Here is a 26169-nt window from a genome sequence, read left to right on the forward strand (position 1 = left end):
CAGAAACTTTACAAGCCAGAACAAAGTGGCACAATATATGTAAAGCACTGAAAGAAAAACTGCCAATCAAGACTACTCTACCTGGCAAAACTGTTCTTCAGACTTGATGGAAACATAAAGAGTTTTCTAGATAAGCAAAAGCTAAAGGAATTCAACACAAGTAGACCAGCCTTACAAGAAATGTTAAAGGGACTTCTTTAAGATGAAATGAAAGGGAACTAATTAGTAACAGGAAAACATGAAGGTATAAATTTCACTGGTAAAAGTATACAGTAAAATTCAGAATAATTTAATGTTGTAAAAGTGATAGGTTAATTACTTGTAAAGCTAGTATGAAGGTTAAAAAACAAAAGTAGCAAAATAACTTATGACTATATTATGAGGCCAGCTTTACCTTGATACCAAAATCAGACAAGCATATCATAAGAAAAGAAAATTACAGGCCAATATCCTTAATGAACATAGATGCAAAACCCCTCAATAAATTATTAGCAAGCCAAATTTCAGCAACACATTAAAACTTTCATACACCATGATCAAGAGGGATTTATTCCAGGGATGCAGGATGGTTGAACGTCTGCAAATCAGACGTCATGTGACTCAATAAAAGATAAAAACCATACGGTCATCTCAATAGATGCAGAAAAAGCATTTGACAAAATTCAACATCCATTTATAATATAAACTCTCAACAAAATGGCTATAGAGGGAACATACCTCAACACAATAAAGACCACATATGACAAGTCCACAGTTAGCATCATGCTCAATGGAGAAGAGCTGAACTCTTTTCCTCTAAGATCAGGAAAAGGACAAAGATGCCCACTCCCACCACCTTTATTTCAACAAAGTATGAGAAATCCTAGCCAGAGCAATTAGGCAAGAAAAAGAAATTAAAGGCATCCATGTGAGAAAAGGAGAAAAACTGTCACTATTGGCACAGGATATATTGTTACACAAAAGACCCTAAAGACTCTACCAAAAAACTGGTACAACTAGTAAGTGATTCAGTGAAGTTGCAGGGCACAAAGTCAATACACAAAACTCGGTTGTGTTTCTAAACATGAATAATGAACTATAGAGAAATGAAGAAAACAATCCCATTTACAACTTCACCTAAAAGAATAAAATAGCTAGGAATAAATTTAACCAAGGAGGTGACCTATACTTTCATGACCCATACTGAAAGTATAAGATATTGATGCTAGAAATTGAAGGTGACACAAATAACGGAAAGATATTTCATGCTCACGCATCAGAAGAATTAGTATTGTTAAAACGGACATATTACCCAAAGCAGTCTATAGATTCAGTGCAGTCCCTATCAAAATTCCAATGGAATTTTTCATAGAAATAGAACAACCAGCCCTAAAAGTTCAATAGAACCACAAAAGATCCCAAATAGCCAAAGGAACTTTGAGAAAGAACAAAGCTATAGGCCTGGTGCTTCCTTCTCTCAAATTACATTACAAAGCTATAGTAATCAAAACAGTATGGTCTGAGCCTAAATCCAGACCCACAGAACAATAGAAGACAGAGCCCAGAAATAACACTCACAGATATATAGTCAATTCATTAATGACAAAGAAGCCAAGAATATACAATAGGGGAAGGACAGTCTCTTCAATAAATGGTGTTGGGAAAATTGAACAGTCACAAAAGAATTCGCAAAAGAATGAAACTATACCAGTACCTCACACTGCACACAAAAATTCACTCAAAGTTAAAGACTTGAACATAAGATCTGACAACATAAACTCCAAAAGAAAACATAGGCAGTAAGCTCCCTGACATCAGTCTGGGCAGTGATTTTTTGGATTTGACACCAAATCAAAGGAAACAAAAGCAAAAACAAATGGGACTACGCTAAACCAAAAAGCTTCTGCACAGCAGAGGAAACCATCAACAGAAGAAAAAGGCAGCCTACCAAATGGGAGAAAATATTTGCAAACCATGTATCTGATAAGGGGTTAATATCCAAAATATATAAAGAACTCATACAACTCAACAACAACATATCTAATTATGTATGGATAGAGAATCAATCCATTTTTCCAAAGAAGACATACAGAGGGCCAAGCGGTTCATTAAAAGGTGCTCAGTATCACTAATCACCAGGGAGATGCAAATCAAAATCACAATGAAATATCACTTCATGCTTGTTAGAATGGCTATTATCAAAAAGACAAGAAATAACAAGTGTTGGCAAAAATGTGGGGAAAACAAGACCCCTAATGCACTTTTGGTAGGAATGCACTAGTGGTTAATAGATGCAACCACTATGGAAAACAGTATGGAGAGTCCTCAAAACATTACAAACAGATCTATCATTATGATCCAGCAATTCCATTTCTGGGTATTTTTCTGAAAGAAACAACAACATTAACTCAAAGACGTACATCTACACTGCCCCTATGTTCATTATACCATTATTTACAATAGCAAAACATCAAAGCAACCTTTCGTGCCCACTGATGAATGAATGGATAAAGAAAATGTAGTATATATAAAATGGGCCATAAGAAAGAAAATACTGCCATTTGCAACAACACGGATGGACCTTGAGGACATTATGCTAAGTGAATTAGGTCAAGACAGAGAAAGACAAATACCATATGATCTCACTTATACGCAGCATCTAAAAATAAATGAACCCATAGATACAAAGAACAGATTGGTGGTTGCCTAGGGTGGGGGGAGTGAAGGGGGGCAAAATGGGTAAAGATCATCAAATGATACAAATGTCCAGTTAGAAAATGAGTAAGTCCCAGGGATATAATGTACCACATGGTGACTACAGTTAATAATATTATATTGTATATTTGAAAGTTGCAAGACAGTAAATCTTAAAAGTGCAGTGATGGATGTTAACTAGACTTACTGTCATAATCATTTCACAAGATATACAAATATCAAATCATTACGTTGAACACTTGAAATAAATATGTTATATGTCAATTATATCTCAATAAAAAAGTTCAAGTTATGCCAAGGGGCGCCTGGGTGGCTCAGCTGGTTAAGCAACTGACTTTGATCTCAGCTCAGGTCATGGCCTCATGGTTGGTGAGATTGAGCCCCACATCAGGATCTGTGCTGACAGCACAAAGCCTGCTTGGGATTCTCTCCCTCTCTGTCTCTGCCCCTCCCCTGCTAGCTCGTTCTCATTCTCTCCCAAAATAGATAAATAAATAAACAATTTCTTTTTAAGTTATGCCAAGAGCTGCCTCCAACAAACTCATTCAACATACATACACTGAATTATCATGGTAATCCAGTGCTCATGCTAACCGGTGGAGATGCCAGTACTCATATCTTATATGTCTTATGTTTCCCGCAGGATCAAGAGCAGAAGTATGTTGCACAGAAGCGTTCAGGAAAGCTGTTCTCAGACAGAATCAGTGAAAATACAACTGCTGTGAGCCGTGGCTGCACTTCACTGCTCACAGCCTCAGGCCATGAAGAGGCCAATAAAGGCTGGAGCCCAAGAACTCCAACCCAGATCGAAGGCTTCCTCTCTGGCACCCAGCCATGAAGCTCCTTTTTCCTATCTTTGCCAGCCTCATGCTACAGTACCAGGTGAACACAGGTAATGTGGAATCATGGGATTAAAAGGGTCGGTGTGAGGAAGCAGGGATTTGGCTGTCCATGACAATGGGAACCCAAGTGATGCTGACAGATGAGATGCCCAAACAGATGGCTGAAGAGTTTGCCTATTGCCTCAGTCATGCACGGCCCCCCATACATCCCCATAGGCCCCAATCCTAGACTCTGCTGATAGGGATATACGCAGAGCTACAGGAAAGCAGGCTGTTTTCTGTGTGTGCTCAGAAACTATCCAACATATAAAGGCTGCCTTCCTGCCCTCTACATGGCTATCATCTGGGACTCAGCCAAGTCACCTCATTTTTGCTCTATTTCTAATTTAAACCATCTTTTGAAGCAAATGTTCATATCAGTTTATACTCTGGTGTAATACGAAGTCCCTTCCCTTGTGCTCAAAACATCTCCTCTAAGGATCCAGTAAAAAGGTCTCTGTTCTCCATCTCAACTTTTTCAGATTTGTAAAGTTTCATCCCTTTTCTCAGGCTTTGTCTTCTCAGAAACTGCCAAATCACTCATCAGGGCATCTAGGAAAGCATTGTGGCAAAATGCTAAACCAGAGGACTGAGTGTTGTTTTTTCGAAAGAAAAGAGAAGCGTTAAGACTTGTTTCAGAATACAAGAATCACCCAGATATTTAGAACAACTGGCAATGGGTCAGGGAAGGGAAAGTGAAAGAGTCAAGATATTTCTAATGTTTTTACCTTGGGACCTTAAGAGAAGTAACATAAGCAGGTATGGCCGTGTTGTCTTGGGTAAAGTCATTTAGCCACTTTGAGCCTCAGATTCCACATGAGTATAGCAGGTTAACCCATGCAGCTGCTTGAAATATACGAAGTTTACTGTTTTGTCTCTGGAGAGAAAGGGTGTTGAAATGTATGTGAACATTAGGTACTACATAAGCCTCTTACTATTTATGGAAAATCAGTTGAATTGGTAAGATTATAGAGCAAGGGAGAACTTTCCTGAGTCAGAAAAAAAGTTGAAGACATTGGGAAGAAAAAAAAAAATCAGGTGAAGATGAGATTCTAAACAAAGCAGAGAAGGTAGGGCTATAGATAACCATGTGGGAGTTACCTTGGTAGAGATGAGACTATGGCTATGATTATGAATAAGGGACATTATCTGAGGGACAGAATGTCCAGAGAGGCTGAAAATGATGAACACTACGCCCGAGGAACCACAGGTCAAGCAAGAGTCAAGGAGAGTGAAGTCATGGACCACTGGGTTTGGCAAGAGGTCAGCTCTCCTGAAAGTCCTATTGCTGTCTTTTGAAATTCTTTCTTGGATTAGCTTTATGACAGATTTTGCTCTTGTAGGTATTTCCTAGGATCAGGAGGAGAGACAGTGACGCCCTGTAAGTGTCTAAGATACTAAGTGGGGGGGTCTAACATCATATCCTGGCAGTGCCTGGGTGGTTCAGTCGGTTAAACGTCTGACTCTTGGTTTCAGCTCAGGTCATGATCTCATGGTTGGTGGGTTCAAGCCCCATAGGGGACTCTGTGCTGACAGCAAGGAGCCTGCTTGGGATTCTCTCTCCCTCCCTCTCTGTCCCTCCCCTGCTCATGCTCTCTCTCTGAAATACATAAACTTTAAAAAATAAATTATAAATAAATAAATAAATAAATAAATAAATAAATAAATAAATAAAATAGTATGCTAAAGCAAAAAGTTGTGTTTCCCTTTTTTCCCTTCCTCTATGTGCCCTAGATTTTTGGATTTCAGGGGTGTACAGAGACTTTCTTAGCTTGCCAGGTACTTTCATCAACATCCCTAAGACTGCATTTAAAACTTAGCATTAATAGGGGCACCGGGGTGGCTCAGTCGGTTAAGTGGCCGACCTCGGCTCAGGTCATGATCTTATGGTGCATGAGTCCAAGCCCTGCGTTGGGGTTCTGTGCTGATAGCTCGGAGTCTGAAGCCTGCTTTGGATTCTGTGTCTCCCTCTCCCTCTGTCCCTCCCTTGCTCACAGTCTGTCTCTCTCTCCCAAAAATAATAAAATAAAACATTTTTTTAAAAAACTTAGCATTAATAAACAACCTCTTACTCTATTCCTCTCCCTCCATCAGTCTTAATATCATATCTAGCTATTAACCTTAGCTCAATGGTTTCTTCTTTTCTTTGTGCAGAGTACTTTGGCTTGAGAAGATGTTTAATGGGTTTTGGGAGATGCAAAGACTACTGTGCCGTGGGTGAAACGGAGATACAGAAATGCAAGAAGAGGAAATGTTGCATTGGACAGAAAGTGGTTCAAATGATAAAAAACTACATGCAAAATGAAATGTCCCACACACTTGAAGGGAACTCCCAAGAACACCTACAAGTTACCAAGAATTCTGATGCTTCGATCCAAACAAAATACCAAATTTTATCTCTTCTCCCCAGAACCAAAAGCATCAGCCCTTTTGCCAACGTCCACCCCCTCCTCATCCCAAATGCCACCACTGTAAACTCAGCCATCACCAACCCTACGACCTCATGCAAGATCACATACACTACAATTTCTGCCAAGAACGACACCACAGAAAGCAGAGATTTGGCCACTGACTCCTCACCACCAGCACCACCGCCATAGACACTCTCAACACCATGACTGGAGCCGGAGGAAGCAGATGAGCAGAGGAGTCTTTCCCTTAAAACACCAGGTTCCTCTCCATCTTTGCTGGCTGTAAAATGAAACACAGGACTGTTTCCTCAGTCATTAGTCATTCAATAAATACCGTTCAATCACCTACAGTTTACATAATGTTATCATTCTCACGGAAACCTCACAGAGGAAACAGAGCTAGAGAGGAATGGAATTTTAGTTTGCACGCCCGGGAGAAAGTGAGCACTGAACTTGGCTCACGGATAGCCCAGATTAGGCCTCTGTAACAAGGATTTATGGTTCTCATCTAATGCGCCTTTCTTGAGGTAACAGGACAAAAAAAAAAAAATATCATCATTATTTTCTTTTTTCATAGGTTTTTTAGAAAAGGCCCATATGCAAGACAGAGTGTGGGCAGACTAAGTCTACCTTCCCCGCAGAAGAACATAACTAATTCATGGAGCCATTAAAATTTTTTTTAATGTTTTTTTTTATTTTTTTATTTCTGAGACAGAGAAAGAGCATGAACGGGGGAAGGTCAGAGAGAGGGACACACAGAATCTGAAGCAGTCTCCAGGCTCTGAGCTGTCAGCACAGAGCTCATGGTGCCATTTAAGATAAAAATCTGGGGGAACAGGGGAAGGGAGGACGGCTAAGGGAGAAGGTGTAGGATTTCTACCTCTGGGCCAAGACATTTCAACAAGATTCCCAATGGGACGGACAACAGGCGATAAGCAGAGTGGTGCCTCCAACAGATGGCAGACCACAGATGCAAACCATGTAGGTAATCGAGAATTTTCTAATAGCTCCATTTGAAAAAGTTAAAAGAAATAGATGAAATAATATTAATAATACATTTTATCGACCACAGTAAATCTAAAACATTATCATTTCAACATAAAAATCAATATAAAAATGATCTGAGACATTTTGTATTCTTTTTTTTACTAAGTCCTTGACATCTCATATGTACATTACCATTACAGCACATTTCAATCCATACTGGCCACATTCCAAGTGCTCAAGAGTCCCATGGCAACCATACTGGACAGCATCAGGTTAGAGAGTTTCGAGGGCACAGACTAGTAGCTACAGAACTGTTAAGCGAAAGGGGATGGTCCTACTCAGAAGACAGTGATGTTTCTGAGGGCTGTGGTAGAGCATGTAAGAAATTCAGATCTGATGCTCTTGAGCTAGCATTCTAGTTCCAGCACTTTTTAGCTGTTTGGCTTTGAACAGATCACTTATCCCTATACAAGCATCTATTCAACCATTCACAAAATACAGATGTAAACGTCACATTACATCCCAGAATCTACTTCCTTCGATCCCAGTCACACTCCCTTCCTCTTATTGCCCCAATTACAATGGCACAGACCCCTGCTCCAGGTCTGCAGCATGTTCCTCTCTGCTACCTAGCACCTCCTTCAATTTAAAGGCCACTTTTCCTGGGGTGCCTGCGCGGCTCAGTCAGTTAAGCATCTGGCTTTAGTTCAGGTCATGATCTCAGTTTATGAGTTCAAGCTCTGCATCGGGGCTGTCAGCACAGAGCCTGCTTCAGATCCTCTGTCCCCTTCTCTCTGCCCCTCCCCAGCTTGTGCTCTCTCTTTCTCGAAAATAAATAAACATTGAAAGCTGAAAGCTCCGAGCCTGGATCCTGCTTCCGATTCTGTGTATCCCTCTCTCTCTCTATCTGCCCCTCTCCCGCTGGTACTCTGTCTCTCTGTCTCAAAAACAAATAAAAAACATTAAAAAAAATTTTTTTAAAGATAAGGAAAAATATAAAACCCAACCTCATGGCTTATGGGTTATTTTGGTCTTATAAGGATCTGTTTCTTTATATTTCAAATAATGACATTAGAATAGAGTTGTATTGTTGAAGTTCACGTATTAAATTGTTCTCAAAATCGGGGTACCTCGTTGTGTCCGACTCTTGGTTTCAGCTCAGGTCATGATCTCACGGTCTGTGGGTTCAAGCCCCACATCGGGCTCCACGCTGACAGCGCAAAGCCTGCTTGGGATTCTCTCTTCCCTCTCTCTGCCCTTCCCCTGCTCTCTCTCTCTCTCTCAAAATAAACTTTAAAAAAGTTTTAATAAATAAAAAATAAATTATTCTCAAAATCGTGTATATGTAGATTACATCTGTGAGTTTTAAAGAAAAATAATCACCCTTTCATATTAATTAGTTAACCTAGAATGTAAATTGGGTATGATTAAGCTACATTAATTACTTTTTTATTTTTTTTATGTTTATTTATTTTTGAGAGAGAGACAGAGACAGAGTGTATAGACGATGAGTGTCAGAGGAAATCTTTGCTACCAGAGCACCCCTCCTCATCCCCATCACCCCCCCCACATCCGCTATCTCAGCCCCCATCCCCCTCACCCCTACCCACATCCCCTATCTCAGCTCCCATCCCCCACCCCTATCGGGGCAGATTATCTCCTCTTGCTCATTGCCCTGCTCTCTCATCCAGGCGATCTAGGAGTCTGCAAGCCTACAACCAGTTAACTATTAACCAATCCTTGTTAAATGTAGACTAATCAGCAAAGGAATATGTAAAGAAAATCGGCTGCTGGTTCCATTAGGAACTGAATAGTCACTGTTTTCTGAGTCTAGCTCTCCCTCTGTCTCCCAGACCAAATCATCTTCTGACTCCTTCAATCAAACAACCTCCTCCCCCTGACCACCAGCTGGGTACACAAACTCACGCCTCACTTATTTTTTTTATTGAAATTGGCCTGGCCAAAGTGAATGGTGTAGCACGTGGCTCCAGCTGGACCAGTCAGAATTCTCTCCCGGAATATTTCCATTCGGAACAAGGATCTTGTCGCAGGACCTCATCCTGCAAAGGAATGAATCTGGGGCTGCTTTCGGCCACATTCTCTATCACACAGAGAATTCTGTCCATAGAACAAGATGAACACCCAGAGAGAAGCATATGGATAGAGAAGCTTGATGACATTGGAATCACTGGATCAGGCTTGCTTGAAGCAGCCACATTTCTAGACACCTCAGAAATTTGGGTGGATAAATGTCTTTTTGTGCCTAAATTGGTTTGAGTTGGTTTTCTATTACAAATTATCCCTGTCTCCATATTTAGTCAGAGAGGTTAATCTGTGGTGTTCACTGCTTAACACACAAACTAATACATTCCACAAGGCTATGCCTGTTTCATATGATGAACCCAAGGATTTGGAATATAAAGTTGGAACCTTCAATTCAATCACTAAGAAACTCCATGAGACAGACATTTCCGCCAGTGATTGGCTGAAATGCCTTGGTGATGGCACATAGAGTTCAAATTGGGCTAACCAACAACCTAGGGTCAAATCTAGAAGACTAAGAGTCTGGATGTCTATGTCCCCTCAAAATTCACATGTCAGGAGAGCCTGGGTGACTCAGTTGGTTAAGTGGCCAACTTTGGCTCAAGTCACAATCTTGCGGTTTGTGGGTTCAAGCCCCACATCAGGCTCTCTGCTGTCAGTGCGGAGCCTGCTTCAGATCCTCTGTTTTCCTCTCTCTATTCCCTTCCCCCTGCCTCTCTCTCTCTCTCTCCCAACAATAAATAAACATTTTTTTAAAAATTCACATGTTGAGGGGTGCCTGGCTGGCTCAGTCAGTGGAGCATGCAACTCTTGATCTCAGGGTTGTGGGTTTGAGCCCCACGTTGGGTGTAGAGATTGCTTAAAAATGAAATCTTAAAAAAAAAATTTGTATGTTGAAATCATACCCCCCAATGTGATTGTATTTGGAGGTGGGCCTTTGGGAATGGGATTAGTAACCTTACAAAAGAGACCCCAGAGAGCTCGGTCACCCCTTCTAACATGTGAAGATGCAGTGAGAAGACAGCTGTCCATGAACCAGAAAGCAGGCCCTCATGAGACCGTGAATTTGCCAGAGCCTTGATTTTGGCTTTCCCAGCCTCCAGAAATGAGAAATAAATGTCTGTTGTTTATAAACTTCCTGTTCTACGTTACTCTATGATAGTGCCCCAAACACAGTAAGACACCTGCTCAGTGATCCCACGATTGGCAAGTAGAGAGTAAAGAACTGAGTGGACAGACGGCTGGTGGGGTGCCTAGAGAAAGTGACCTAGGCACAAGGATGGCTACTTCAATTCAGCCAGGCCTGAGACGTTATCACCCGAGACATAGCATGCCTGCACCCTTTCATCACACATATGGTAGTGGACCTCAAAAAGATGTATTCCTCACATGACAGAATGAGAAAGTCACCAATATGCACCAATATGCAGTCCCAAATGAAACAATTGATTCAGATTAAGAGTCGTAACTATGGGGCGCCTGGGTGGCGCAGTCGGTTAAGCGTCCGACTTCAGCCAGGTCACGATCTCGCGGTCCGGGAGTTCGAGCCCCGCGTCAGGCTCTGGGCTGATGGCTCGGAGCCTGGAGCCTGTTTCCGATTCTGTGTCTCCCTCTCTCTCTGCCCCTCCCCCGTTCATGCTCTGTCTCTCTCTGTCCCAAAAATAAATAAAAAAGGTTGAAAAAAAAATTTTAGAAGAGTCGTAACTGGATACTTAAAAAATTAGGTGAAATGTTGATGGAGAACTAGGTACTCGCTTGGTGTCAGAGTTTTACAGAGAGCCACAGATTATTAGCCAGTGACAGAGGGGGAGCTGTGACGTTAGAAGGCAGAGGTCTGGCAGCACCCCCTTAATCCAGTGTCCAGACTCACCATGACTAATACTGGCACATTCTGAAAATGTGTGCCACCTGATGGGGTGCGATACGAAACACACAGCAATACTGTGAAATATTACTGTCAAAAAGGTTGAACCCAGGGGCACCTGGGTAGCTCAGTCAGTTAAGCGTCCGACTTTGGCTTGGGACATGATCTCACGGTTCGTGAGTTCAAGCCCCACATCGGGCTCTGTGCCAACAGCTTAGAGCCTGAAGCCTACTTCAGATCCTGTGTCTCTTTCTCTCTCTACCTCTCCCTTGCCTATACTCTGTCTCTCTCTCAAAAATAAATAAACTTAAAAAAAATTTTTAAGTACTAAAGGATATCACTTATATACCACCCCTGGAACACTCTGTAGCTCAGTTATACTCAATAGAAATGGGTTATTTTCCTTCCATGTCATAAATCGAGGCAGCCCTGTGTTCATCTTCATTTCCAGTCCTTCCTTCACTCATCTGAGAACTACCTAACGAGGACCTACTATGTATCAGGTTGAGTACTAAATCCTTGGGGCTCCAAAGTGAACAAGATAAATAGGGTCTTGTTCTGATGGGAATTACAGTCTAATGGAATAGAATAGACATAAAAATAAATAGGGAGTTCCTGGCTGGCTCAGTTGGTAAGCATGTGACCCTTGATCTTGGGGTGGTGACTTCAAGCCCCACATTAGGTGTAGAGATTTACTGAGAAATAAAATCTTCAAAAAAATTAATATATTATGATGTAAAACAAGCAAGTCTTTGCATTAGTCCCATGTCTTTGGTTAGTGAAGACCCAAGTTCACATGGCTGTTACAAGATAATGTATGACACCACATAGGGTAGTGCTTAACATTTCCTTCCATCCCTGGGTCTCTGAACCCTTGCTCACTTGGGCATGAATTTCTTTTGCATTGGGAGAGCTGTTCTCTTCTATCCACTCTCAATTCCTGGTTTGTTGATTGGTCCTCCAGTGGAGTGTCTGACCTTCCAGCAATGGTCATCCACTGGCCATCCTCCAGATTCCAAAAGAAATCAGTACCTCCATCAACCATGAATCTCCTGAGCTGTGAAGAAAAATGCATGCTGAAGTGAGAATCTAAAAAATAAGTCCAGCCTCTCCGAGCGCTGCTCCATCACAAAACTTCCTCTCCTAATCTAGGTTGCCCATCTGGACATGACCCCAGAGAGCTCAGTTAAGGTAAGAAAAACATCTGAGTAAGAAAAGGCAAAGCATGGCAGAGAGAGGATGACCCAAACCATGGAGTCCCTTAGGATCTAACTATCCATGAAAAGAAGAACAGGGCCCAAGAGTAATTTGTTATAATCAGAAATGCTTCTTTTTGGGGCAGCTCCATGGGCCTAAAGCCAAAACTGTTTCTCTGATGAAAGGCACCAAAGGTGTCAATGGTCCTCCAAAATTAGCAGCCACCTGTAGCACCCTGCACTGTCCCCACGAGTCTAGCCAGGCTCCACTTGATTTCACACATAACAGCTTTTTGCAGTAAATGGTAGTTTTCTTCTTTTCAGATGAGCCCTCTAAGTAAACTCCTGGTTTTTTTTTTCTAATGTGTTATTTATTTATTTTGAGACAGAGACAGCAGAGGAGGGGCAGAGAGAAAGCATCCCAAGCAGGTTCTGCACTGACAGCACAGAGCCCAACACGGGGCCCTATCCCAAGAAACGTGAGATCATGACCTGCACAGAAACAGAGTCGGACACTTAACCTGACTAAGCCACCCAGGTGCCCCAGTAAACTCCTGTTCTGGGAAGGGGAGCAGCTTTGACTCTGTTCAGCTTCATTTTGTTTTAATTTGGGAAGAGGGAGAGTAATCTGTTGAGTGGTTCTTCAAGGACCTCCTCTGAGTTCCGAAAGGGCTGCCTGTGGCAGAGACAGGTTTGTTGTACAGATCAGTGGTCCGTGTCATCATCAACTTTGGGATTTCTCAACCTGGAGTGATAACCCATCAGCTTTTCCCTCTCTAGATAACTTTATATATGCCCATATGGGTGATTTTTAATGATCAGAGAAAGGCCGAAGAAGAAAGGACAGGGCAAGACACATCTTAGGGGAAGAATTACATTAGGAATGATTTTGTAGGGGAAGGGAAGGGGGACATGTACACTGTGTGGTTTTAGCTTGTTGACCAAGGGATCTTTATTAGATTAAGGGGGTCGCATTCTATTCCTACGGTGCTAAGAGTGTCTTGATGACTGCATTTTATATGTTTTGAATTCACCAAATGAAAGCCTTGCCACTTTGTTCTTTTTTCAAAATTGTTAATTTTTTTTTTTTTTGGTCTTGTTACGTAAGTGATAAGATCAGCTTGTCTGTTTCTGAAGAAAGAGAAATCCTGCTCAAGTTTTGATAGGGATTATGTTGACTCTATAGTCACCAAAGCATATAAGGAAATGCTCAGATTCACTGGTAATTGGAGAAAAGCAAATCAAACCAATAATGGCATTGGTAAAATTAGAAAACTGGATAATGGCACATGTTAGAGAAGATGTAGAAACATAGGAACCCTCAAATACTACTTGAAGAAGTATGGACAGTTCATCTTTCTGAGAACAATCTAGTACTTCATTAAGTTTGTTATACACTTATCTTATGACTCAAGAATTCTACTCCTCATTATATCCCCAAAATATTCTTGCCCAAGTCCTAAGAGGTCATGTACTATGTAATTAGTTACTTGCAGCATTATTGGTATTAGCAATACCAATACCAATCTAAGGCAATTCTGGAGTCATGGATCAATAAAATTATATGAATACATACTTCAGAATATAACATGTAAGATGGGAGCAGCAGATTCAGTATACACATAGCTATGTACGTAGACATTAACTATTATAGCCCTGAGTGGGGGAAAAAAAAAAGGAACAGACATATAATACCATTTACGTAAACTTAAAATATATGCAGAAAACAACACAATTAAAAGAACACGTACACCTGTCAGAATGGCTGAAAGGAACAACTCAGGAAACAACAAATGTTGGTGAGAATGCAGAGAAAGGGTACATTTTTGCACTGTGGTGGGAAATACAAACTGGTGCAGCCACTCTGGAAAACAGACTGGAGATTTCTCAAAAAATTAAAAATAGAACTACTTTACGACCCAGCAATTGCACTACTAGGTATTTATCCAAAGGATACAAAAAGGCGGATTCAAAGGGGCACATGCACCCTGATGTTTATAGCAGCACTATCAACAATAGCCAAATTATGGAAAGAGCCCAAATGTCCATCAACTGATGAATGGATAAAGAACACATGAATGGATATGGTACAAACACATATACATGCACACATACACATAACACACACACACACACACACACACACACACACACACACACAAATGGAATATTACTCAGCCATCAAAAAGAATGAAATCTTGCCATTTGCAACAATGTGGATGGAGCTAGAGTACATTATGCTAAGTGAAATAAGTCAATCAGAGAAAGACAAATACCATACGATTTCACTCATATGTGAAATTTAAGAAACAAAACAGATGAACATAGGGGAAGGGAAGGAAAAAGAAAATAAAATAAAAACAGAGGAGGCAAACCAAAAGAGACTCTTAAATATAGAGAACAAACCGACGGTTGCTGGAGAGGAGGTGAGGGGAAGGGCTAAATGGGTGACGGGCACTAAGGAGGGCACTTGTTGTGATGAGCACTGGGTGTTATATGCAAGTGATAAATCACTAAATTCTACTCCTGAAATCAATATTATGATATATGTTACTAACTTGAATTTAAATTTAAAAAATAAAAAAAAGATTAATAACTGTATGATCTCACTTATATATGGAATCTAAAAAAGTCAAACTCAGAGAAGCACTAAGTACAATGGAGGTTGCCAGTTGCTGCATGGGGGAAATGGGGAGAGGATGGTCAAACTTTCCCTTGTACAATTAATAAATTTGGGAAAGCTGGGGCGCCTAGGTGGCTCCGTCGGTGGGGTATCCGACTTCGGCTCAGGTCATGATCTCGCGGTCCGTGAGTTTGAGCCCCGCGTCGGGCTCTGTGCTGACAGCTCAGAGCCTGGAGCCTGTTTCAGATTCTGTGTCTCCCTCTCTCTCTGCCCCTCCCCCACTCACGCTCTGTCTCTATCAAAAGATGAATAAATGTTAAAAAAAAGTTTTTTTAATAAAAATAAAAAATAAATTTGGGAAAGCTAATGTATAGCATGGTGATTTTAGTTAGTAATACTGTACCGTGTACTTGAAATGTGCAGAGAGGAGATCTTAAGTGTTCTTACCACAAACAAAAAAACAGTATCTATAGGAAGTGACGGATGTTTTAATTGGCTTGATCGTGGTAACTTCACAACATACGTGTATATCAAACCCTCGTGTTGTCCACCTTAGATATGTACAATTTTTACTTGCCAATTGTACCTCAATAAAACTGAAAGAAAAAGAACATGTAAAACATATTCATTAAATTCATTAGAGCCAAGGGGAGGGAGGGGAAAGATAATAGGGTATACAGTTAACAAGAAATGAATGGGTAAAGTAAGAGATGAGCCTTGCCCAGACCAATGAGTCTGTGTCACGGAGGGGTGTTGAATTCAATAGCTGAGATCGAAAACAATGGTGGGGATGAAAGGAGTAGACAACAAGTGATAGAGCAGCTCGCACTGAAACCTAGACCAGCTGGGAAGATTTTGCCCACTCCTGGCCCCGGGGAAAATCCGGAAGGCACAAGCCAGAGAACGTTCTCAATATGCTGCGAAAATTCAGAGGCCCGTTATTTTCAGGGAGGGTTTCCTACACTTCCTGGCCGTATGTAGCAGGCAACTAAGCTACCAACTACTTTGTCTTCGCCAGGTCTGATGAGGACACTGCAGACCTGCGCTGATATTCTGATAAAATTACCAGGCTTCCTCAGGATCTAAGGAAAAAAAGGTAAGACAAGATGCAGAGAGCATACTATACGGTCTCCGCTGGGTGAAAACAAGCTGGCTTAAGAATTACATGACAAATCACCATTAACACTGTCAGTTGCTTCCCCTCTTGAGTGAGTCTGGGCCAAGAAAGAAAACAGAACTCACCGTGTTTCCTACCGTCTGTCCTCCATCTTGAATTTCAGCTTTGAGCACAATCCCGGAAACAAAGGCATGACCATGGTGAAAGTACCACTGAATGCTAATGTCTACAGATTCTACACATATATGACAAAGAAGCCCTTATAACACCGGATTCCACATATCCAGGGTTTATCGCTGATGCATTCTAACTCTTGCAGAATCTGAGAATTAAAAAGGGATCTGGTGAACAAGATCAATAAATGGAAGCTCAATTCAAAGGCAACCCAGTGAATTAATAAGTGCTCTATTATAATACCGCAGGGAACTAAGGGAAGGATAGCAACCAGGAAGAAGATCTATAGAAAAGCAATACTAATAATGAGAGTATTTAAGAGTTATCGGACGTTTTTAAAGTGCCAAGTACAGTACTGAGAACTTTGAGAATCTTACACACATTTTTGTAAATAATGCAACTGAGGTTTTAGTAAAACTGCTGAAGGTCACAGATAAGTAGTAGAACCAGGACTTGAATCCATGCCTGTCTAACAACAGAGCCCCTGCACTTAGTTGCCACACAACCCCAACTCCCAGCGACAACAGTTTTGGAGCATGAGCCCAGTGCCTGTTATATACTAAAGTACCTACATGGACCACCTCACCTTGAACTTTTAGCAACAGCTTAGAAAAAGCTATAAAGGACTTGATCGTGACATCTGCTAGTCACCCATTATAAAGAGGAAGAGGAGCAAATATGCCTATCCTAAAGGATTTAATAAACCCAAAGAACTTGGACAACTCCTACATTTGCCAAATTTAAGACCTGGTGAGTTCACACTTGGATTATTGCCTTTCTTTCTGGCTAACACACTGTAAAAGGAATTTAGGAGAAATGGCATTAGAGCACAGAATAGGAACCATGACAATGAAAGTACTTAAAATTGTTATTAAGAAACATGGGGCGCCTGGGTGGCTCAGTCGGTTGAATGTCCGACTTCAGCTCAGGTCACGATCTCACGGTTCGTGAGTTCGAGCCCCGCGTCGGGCTCTGGGCTGATGGCTCAGAGCCTGGAGCCTGCTTCCGATTCTGTGTCTCCCTCTCTCTCTGCTCCTCCCCCGTTCATGCTCTGTCTCTCTCTGTCTCAAAAATAAATAAACTTTAAAAAAAAAAAAAAAAAAGAAACACAAGGGGCGTCTGGGTGGCTCAGTCGGTTGAGCATCCGACTTCGACTCACATCATGATCTCGCGGTTCGCAGGTTCGAGCCCCAAGTCAGGCTCTGTGCTGACAGCTCAGAGCCGGGAGCCTCCTTCGGATTCTGTGTGTGTGTCTCTCTCTGCCCCTCCCCCACTCACACTCCGTCTCTGTCTCTCTCAAAAATTAAAAACACATTAAAAATTTGAAGAAGAAGAAGAAGAAGAAGAAGAAGAAGAAGAAGAAGAAGAAGAAGAAGAAGAAACAACAATAGGGTATCCAGGTCGCTCGGTTGGTTAGGCATCTGACTCTTAGTTTCAGCTCTGGTCATGATCTCACAGTTTGTGAGTTCAAGCCCCACATCAGGCTCCACACTAGCAATGGGATTCTCTCTCTCCCTCTCTCTGCCCCTCCCTTGTGCTCTCTCTCTGTCTCCCTTTCTCTCAAAATAAATAAATAAACTTTAAAAAGAAGAGAGAGATGGGAAGAAAGGGGTTAACAACAGTCCTACAATCAATCTTCTCCCTTTATCGGGGATGCTCCTGGAAAGAAAGAAAGAAAAATAATAATGTTGACTCTATCAGATCCCCTTCTAAACATGCAAGCAGACCCAGAGAACTCACCAATAGCATTCACTAGCAGCAGTCTTTAGCTAACAGAATAATCTGCTCTGAATACATCTAGAATTGTTTCTAGTGAACAAACCTGGAATCTATAATTTATAAAGACATGGCTCCTTAAAAGATGTCATGCATGTATAACGTTATGTAATTTTCAGAGACTAAAATGGAAATGTTTCTTAAGGAAACATCCCCCTTTGTGTGATACGCTCACATGCATCACTTAGACATCACTCAGAAATCTCCTGCATTAAACCCAATCCACAGCTCATTCTAATGAGGCACATGGGAGCTGGGAAGTGACATGAACACCTGAGACTTTTGCATGTTTTCCCTGTGCTTCATAATTACCTGTATCCTTGAAAGTGCTACTAAAGCTTAACACAGGAAAGATCTTGGATTCCAGTGAACCTGATTTGAATCCAATGAATCTTTTGTGTTAATCAGGAAAGAAAGCAAATATTGCTGTATAAGTATATTCATCTCAAAATTTTTCAAAAAACCCACTCTGGAAAACAGTATGGAGGTTCCTCAAAAAAAACTAAAAATAGAAATACATACATTCCAGCAATTCCACCTCTGGGTATTTACCCAGAGAAAACATAAGCACTAGTTCAAAAAGTCATATGTACCCCTATGTTTACTATAGCAATATTTACAATAGCCAAAATATGGAAGCAACCTGTGTTCATCAACAGATGAATGGATAAAGGAGATGTGATAGATTAGAGATAGAGATAGATAGAGATAGAGATACACACACACACACACACACACACACACACACACACACACACAAACACAATGGAATATTACTCAGCCATAAAAAAAAGAATGAATCTTGCCATTTGCAACAACGTGGATGGACTTAGAGGGTATAATACTAAGTGAAATAAGTCAGACAGAGAAAGACAAATACCATATGATTTCACTTACATGTGGAGTGTAAAAAGCAAGAGAAACAAACAACAATAGTAGAAACAGTCATAAATATAGAGAAACATAAAATTATGAAAAATAAAACCACAAATAATCCTTCCCAAAGGTAAAGACCCTTAAAATTGGGGGTACATATCCTTCCAGATTATATTTTATGCATATATATGCATATGTATAAATACATATAACAAAGACTAGCTCATACTATCCCATAACTTTCCTTTCTCACTTAATTTTCACTCATTTTTCAAAGAGATCACACCAGCTTTTAATCTTGTAGGCCCTCGATTAACACTGTTTAAAGCTGCATGGAATTCTAATGTGTTATGTACCATAAATCAGCAAATTCTCTATTGATGGACATTTACATTTTCACATCCTCATTACGAGCAATGCTAAGAAGGAAATATAGTACTTAGACATCTTTGTGAACTTATCCATTTATTCTATGCGTGTTAATTCTGGGTCAAAGAGTAGCATAGTTTCGTTCTGTTTAACTTTGTTTTAGACATTGAATATATATTGCAAATTGCTCTCCAAACTTTACTGCATTGATTTAAACTCACAGGAACAGTACTCAGTTGTCCCTGTGTTGCCTCACCCTTACCAACAGTAGCTAGAAAGTGTATTTTCAAAGACTGGATGCTAGTCTTCCAGATATTCTGTGAGAACTCCGCAAATGTATGCAGTAGCCAATGAGACAGTCTGACCAAATACTTTGGCCCTAATGGCGGAGATTTCTGCTTTATTTTACTTTATTACTTGCTCATTGCTCAACTTTTGATCTCATTTGAAGTCGTATAAAGATTAGAGCTCCAGGCAAGTGACATAGGTAGTTCTGTCCATCCACCCCACTGCACTGTCCCCAAACATGTCCCTATCCTTCAGGCATGAAGTTCTTGCCTCTGGCTTTTGCTGCTCCCTTGTTCCTGGCTTCAATGACCGTAAGTAACCTGGAATTCTCCATATTGAGGAGAGAGTGATGGAAGGGAAGGGAGATGAAAACAAAAGCATTAGATACATTTATTTTTAAAAGGAAAGAAAAAATTTAAGTGCACATCTATTTAGAGGAGCAGGAAGAAATGAATCAGAGAAGACAGATTTAAAAAAAAAAAAAAAAGCTAGACTTCTCTGAATATACCCTATTTGGAAGATCTGACTTTGGAATCATTTAAATATTTAACCTAATATAAGAATATCAAAATTTTTAAAGCAATCCCTAAAAATTAAAAGCAAAAGAAATCAAATTAAACCGTGCGTAGAACTGGCAGCATGACCACAAATAGAAGAACTATTTAAAGTGCTGGGAGGGGCGCCTGGGTGGCTCAGTCGGTTGAGCGTCCGACTTCAGCTCAGGTCATGATCTCGCGGTCCGTGAGTTCGAGCCCTGCGCCGGGCTCTGGGCTGATGGCTCAGAGCCTGGAGCCTGCTTCAGATTCTGTGTCTCACTCTCTCTGACCCTCCCCTGTTCATGTTCTGTCTCTCCCTGTCTCAAAAATAAATAAACGTTTAAAAAAAAATTTTTTTAATAAAATAAAAAAATAAAGTGCTGGGAGGGGCGCCTGGCTGCTCAGTCAGTAGAGCATGCGACTCTTGGTCTCGGGGTTGTGAGTTCGAGTCCCATGTTGGGGGGGTAAAGGTTACTTTAAAATAAAATCTTTTAAAAAAATGTGATGGGAAATAATCATTCCCGTTTTGTTTGTAAAAGGAGAAATGGGAAAAATAAGATACAAGTTCATCAAAAGGGTACTGTTTTGAGCTAAACCACTGTATATCCATACGTGTAGAGTGATGTAAAGTTAGAAAGAATCCTGAGGATCCACATTTTTAGATGTGAAAAGAGCTCTTGGACATATTAAATTGTCGCAAGGAAGCTAAGGACCCATAAGCATAGGATGATACAATTATTTTGTATAATTTCCTCAATTTCATTGAGTAAATTTGGCTTTTTGTTCTTTTGGCATACAGTTCTTTGAATTTTGACCTGGTTGTTTTTCATGCCTCAAGTTCATTAACAAACATACCGGGTATGTTGAATTCAAGCGTTTGAAAAGAGATCGCACCTCTTAAAACGTTCCTTTTCACATCTGCTTAATGGATTACTTAAAACATTCTAATTTCTCGAGCAGTCGGTGTCTTACTATAAACAAAGGTGCAGTGAATCCAGATCCAAAGTACACAGTCATCATATTTAGTAACCACCACTTGTTTTCCACTGAAAGTGGCAAATTCTCCCCTGGACCCTCCTCAGAGTGGCTCCTACAGACCACAGAGGCTGTGAACCTCCAGATGCTCTGTCCCAACATAGTGCAGTTGGAAGCTGGGCAAAAGGCACGACAGACACCCAAGACGAAAGATACCGTAGCGCCACACCAAGTCCCCGCCTTATTCCCCGGTGTTGAATTTTGACACGTTTAGATTCGTGTAACCACCGCCACAAACAGAACATACAGTAATAGCTTCATCACCTAAAAAATACCTCTTTCTATTCAAACTCTTATCCCACCACAACCCCCAGCAACCATTGATCTATTTTCCATCACTGTGGTTTTGCTGTTTCCTAGGACACCCGCTGAATGAAATGTTCTGTGACTGGCTTCTCTCACTCAGCTTGTCTTTCAGGTCTATCCAATTTTCCATGTGCATCAATGACTCATTCCTCTTTCCTGCCGAATAGTATTATATTCTAGAGATCTAGTGCAGATTTTTTTTTTCCTCCTTTCACTCATTGAGATCATTTGGGTTTTTCCAGTTTAGGGCTGTCACAAAGTTGCTATAAACATTCATTTATAGGTTTTTGGGTGGTCCTAGGTTTTCATTTCACTAGGGCAAATACCCACATGTAGGACTGCTAGGTCCAATGGGAAGTTGATGTAACTTTAAAAGAAACTGACAAACTATTTCCCAGAGTAACTGGGCCATTTTGCATTCCCACCAGCAATTCAAGAGATACAATTTTTTCCACATCCTCGCCAGCAATTGGTGTTGTTGGGATTTTTATTTTAGCAATTCTTATTAACGTTGTTTTAAAATGTTTTAAATGTTTGGAATGTTTTAAAAATCCACAGCTGGGGCGCCTGGATGGCTCAGTCGGTTAACTATCCAACTTCAGCTCAGGTCAGGATCTCGCCATCTGTGAGTTCAAGCCCCACGTCGGGCTCTGTGCTGACAGCTCAGAGCCTGAAGCCTGCTTCAAATTCGGTGTTTCTGTCTCTCTCTCTCCCTGCCCCATCACTGCTCACACTCTGTCTCACTCTCTCTCTCAAAAATAAACATCGGAAAAATTTTTTTTTTAATTCATAGGATTTGGGATGCCTGGATGTCTCAGTCAGTTAAGCATCCAACTTCAGCTCAAGTCATGATCTCACATTCATGCGTTCAAGCCCCACATCAGACTCCACACTGTCAGCTTCTCTCTCTCTTCATTATTCTCTGCCCCTCCGCCTCTCATGATCTCTCTTTCTCTCTCTCTCTCTCTTTCAAAATAAAAAAATCATAGGATTAAAAGAAAAGATATTATATATTATTTATGTAATTGACACAAAACACAAATACATAAAGGGAAGATAAAAATAAGCATCCAATACAAGAACCTATAAGAAAAACATCAAAATTAACTTTTTGGAACTGAAAGAAAGGCATATACATACTGAAAATAGTTTGCTACACACCCAAATCCTCCCTTAAAGCCAACAGCAAGCAGGATAGTGTAAGGGTAAACACAAATGAAAAAGATGAGCCTTGCCTCACTCGCCTCCGATGGCCTGCCTTGCTGCCCACACGCCCTGCCACTGCCCTGCAAAAATGTTTCAGTTACCTGCAGTCTTTTGCCAAAGTAGGCCAGGGTCCAGGGCACTGGCTCCTCGTCTCACTCGGGCCTCCAAAGATACAAAATTTGGTGCAGATACGTGAGCCTTAATGCTCCAAGGTATAGACCTTTTAGCGGATGTTGTAGCCGTTACTATGGGGCCAAAGGAAAGAACAGTGATTATTGAACAGAGTTGGGGAAGTCCTAAAGTAACAAAAGATGGCAGGACCATTGCAAAGTCCATGCACTTAAAAGATAAGTATCAAAATATTGGCCCTAAACTTGTTCAAGATGTTGCCAATAACACAGACGAAGAGGCTGGCGATGGCACCACTACTGCTGTGTCCTGGCACACTCTATTGCCAAGGAAGGCTTCGAGAAGGTTAGCAAAGGTGCTAAGCCAGTGGACGTCAGGAGCAGTGTGATACTAGCTGTTGATGCTGTAAGCGCTGAACTTAAGAAGCAGTCTAAACCTGTGACAGCCCCAGAAGAAATTGCTCACATGGCTAGATTTCTGCAAGTGGAGACCAAGAAGTTGGCAACATCATTTCCGATGCAATGAAAAAGGCTGGAAGAGAGGGCGTCATCACAGTAAAGGTTGGAAAAACACGAAACGATGAATTAGAAATTATTGAAGGCATAAAGGTTGATCGAGGTTATATTTCTCTGTACTTCATTAACACAGCAAAAGATCAGAAATGTGAGGGGCGCCTGGGTGGCTCAGTCGGTTGGGCGTCCGGCTTCGGCTCAGGTCATGATCTCACGGTCTGTGGGTTCAAGCCCCGCGTCAGGCTCTGTGCTGACAGCTCGGAGCCTAGAGCCTGCTTCGGATTCTGTGTCTCCCTCTCTCTCTGCTCCACCCCCACTCATGCTCTGTCTCTCTCTGTCTCAAAAATAAAAATGAACATTAAAAATATATATAAAAAAAAGAAATGTGAATTCCAAGATGACTATGTTCTACTGAGTGAAAAGAAAATGTCTAAAACAGAAAAAAAAGAAAATTTCTAGTGTCCAGTCCGTTGTACCTGCTCTTAAAATGCCAATGCTCACTGCAAGTCCCTGTTCATAACTGCTGAAGATGTTCACGGAGAAGCTTTGAGTACACTTGTTTTGAATAGGTTAAAAGTTGGTCTTCAGGTGGTAAGCAGCCAAAGCTCTAGGTTTTGGTGACAACAGAAAAAAAATTGCTTAAAGACATGGCTATTGCTACTGGTGGTGCAGTGTTTGGGGAAGAAAGATTGACTCTAAATCTTGAAGATGTTCAGCTTCATGACTTAGGAAAAGTTGGAGAGGTCAATATGACCAAAGATGATTCCATGCTCTTAAAAGGAAAAGGTGACAAGGCTCAAATTGAAAAACGTATCCAAAAAAATCACTTGAAATCAACAGTTAGATATCACAACTAGTGAATATGAAAAAGAAAAGCTGAATGAACATCTGGCAAAACTCTCAGAGTAGCTGTGCCGAAGGCTGGGACAAATGATGTTGAAGTGAGTGAAAAGAAAGACAGAGTTACAGATGCCCTCAATGCTCCACGAGCTGCTACTAAAGATTCTCTGGGAAGGGGCTGTGCCCTGCTTTGGTGCATTCCAGCCTTGGATCCAATAACTCCAGCTAACGAAGATCTTCAAAATTCCTGCGATGACCATTGCTAAGAATGCAGGTGTTGAAGGATCCTTGATAGTTGAGAAACGTATGCAAAGTCCCTTAGAAGTTGGTTATGACGCTATGCTTTGGAGATTTTTTGAATGATGGTGGGAAAAGGAGTCACTGATCCAACTAAGGGTGTAAGAACTACTTTACTAGATACTGCTAGAATTGCCTTTCTGTTAACTATAGCAGAAGTCGTCGTCACCGGAATTCCTAAAGAAGAAAAGGACCCAGGAATGGGTGGAATGGGTAGACTGGGAGGGGGTATGGAAGGTAGAATGTTCTAATTCCTAGAACAGTGCCTTACCATTATTAATGAACTGTGAGAGGAAACTCAAGGCAGGGCCCTTCAACAATAACTTCAGAGAATTCCACTGGAGGAAATGACTGAAGAAAAGTCTGGCTGGTGTTTAAGAAAATCATGATAACCATCAGTTACTGGTTTCGGTTGACAACAAATTCTGATTTACTGCTGTCATTGTCCATGCTCACAAAGAATGTATTTTGTACTTTTGAATAAAAAGAGGCATTTTTACTACTATGATGTTAAAATCGGGATTTTCATACTTGCCATCACCAGATGAAAAGTTAAGAAGCAGTCTTTCTGTGGAGAGCAAGAATAATTGTGTACAAAGTAGAGAAACAGCCAACTATGTGGCAACTTTTGTGTAATGAAAATTTGTTTAAAGTTAAAAAAAGAAAGAGCCTTAATTCTCCCTGTTAGAGACTTATTACCCCTCCCCTCCCTTTTCTTAGAGCATTTACTTTAGAAAACTTGTAAGTTCCTTCTCTTTCTTTAAAACATTTATTATTTTTTTTTAATGTAAATAGACTTCTTGACCACTTTACAACCCAGGAATGTCTTTCTCAAAGACTTGGGAGCCACCTCTCTGAAATGTAGTCACAGTTTTTGTGGGTAGGTAGGAGCCTAACTTCAGCAGGTTCCTCAGGCTCCTCGCTCCTAAGTTTCAAAACTACCACCTGCCACAAGGTTATGAGAATTTTGTTTTTCCTTTGGGTGAAACCAATCAGCAAACACAGAGAAGCCACTCTACGTATCAAGTGAATCTAGGATCAGCAATGTGTGACAAATGGTACTTTCTGGTCCTCTTCAGGGCTAGGGAGTGTTTGTCTTGAGAACATGTCTGTAATGAGTTGTATCTTCTTGGCTATAGAAATGGGTAAGATTTTGGTCTTTGCAATCTCTTAGCAGATTGTCTACGGTATGCATCACGTCCCAGTTTAACGCTTATTTAGTGACAAAACGGTTTTCTTTCTCTTCTACGTCTGTGGGGAGGTTTTATGGGTTGAGAAGAGATTTTATTTTTAATTACATTCCCCCCAACAATAGCAAATACATACATACATGTGCATGCACACACACACGCACGCACACACAGAGATGACATCGTCAGCAAAACTAAGTGAAAAAAAAAGAGTAGAAAGAAATGGAAGTGAAGAAACAAACAAAAAAATGAAAGTGGGCTACACGCACAACAATAAAAGCACTAACATGTGCCCCGACACGGAGAAAATCCCGCCTTGGATGTAAGATTCACCCAGTTGTTCTCAAATGTGGTCTCTGAAAAGGGAGCCCTTGTGCATTGTTGGTGGGAACGTAAACTGGTGCAGCCACTATGGAAAACCACATGGAGGTGTTTCAAAAAATTACAGATAGAACTACCATTGATTCAGCAATCCCACTTCTGGGTATTTATTTGAAGGAAACAAAAACACCAACTGGAAAAGGTATCTGCACCTCCCAGTTCACTGCAGGGTTATTTACAATAGCCAAGATAGGGGAACCAACCTAAGTGTCCATTGATGGATGGATAGATGTGGTTTACATATACAATGGAATCTTATTCAGCCATAAAAAGAATGAAATCTTGCCACTTGCAACAGCATGGGTTGAGGGCATTATGCTAAGTCAGAAAGAGAAAGACAAATGTTGTGTGATCTTACTTATATGTGGAATAAACCAAACAAAAACCAAGCTCACAGACAAAGAACAGACTGATGGTTGCCAGAGGTGGGAGTGGGAA

General features: G+C 40.9%; 3 protein-coding genes and 1 pseudogene across 3 annotated transcripts in view; 2 read left to right on the forward strand and 2 right to left on the reverse strand.

Annotated features, from left to right (window-relative positions):
* The window catches only part of DEFB128 (defensin beta 128), a 68835-nt gene that overhangs the window by 26937 nt on the left and 15729 nt on the right, over window positions 1-26169 (reverse strand). The window contains exon 2 of the mRNA XM_053200124.1: window positions 11763-11937. Within this exon, the coding sequence (XP_053056099.1) occupies window positions 11763-11937 (175 nt within the window). The remainder of the gene's footprint in view (window positions 1-11762; window positions 11938-26169) is intronic.
* Window positions 3351-6193, forward strand: DEFB129 (defensin beta 129). Its single transcript, XM_015084181.3, is given in 2 exon segments — window positions 3351-3586; window positions 5730-6193. Coding segments are annotated over 2 exon segments (522 nt in total). The 5' UTR covers window positions 3351-3528.
* LOC113602413 (cytochrome c oxidase subunit 7C, mitochondrial-like) lies at window positions 20514-21550 on the reverse strand. The gene has a single exon (XM_053200125.1). It carries the CDS (start codon window positions 20970-20972, stop codon window positions 20766-20768), a length of 207 nt encoding a protein of 68 aa, XP_053056100.1. The 5' UTR covers window positions 20973-21550; the 3' UTR covers window positions 20514-20765.
* Window positions 22421-24548, forward strand: LOC106985997 (60 kDa heat shock protein, mitochondrial-like; annotated as a pseudogene).

Source organism: Acinonyx jubatus, chromosome A3 (genome assembly GCF_027475565.1).
Source record: "Acinonyx jubatus isolate Ajub_Pintada_27869175 chromosome A3, VMU_Ajub_asm_v1.0, whole genome shotgun sequence".
NCBI classification, from domain to species: Eukaryota; Metazoa; Chordata; class Mammalia; order Carnivora; family Felidae; genus Acinonyx; species Acinonyx jubatus.

What these genes read in the sequence shown, in the direction of transcription:
- LOC113602413 (XM_053200125.1), bottom strand. Translation starts at nt 20,972, where the DNA reads ATGTTGGGACAGAGCATCTGGAGGTTCACAGCCTCTGTGGTCTGTAGG.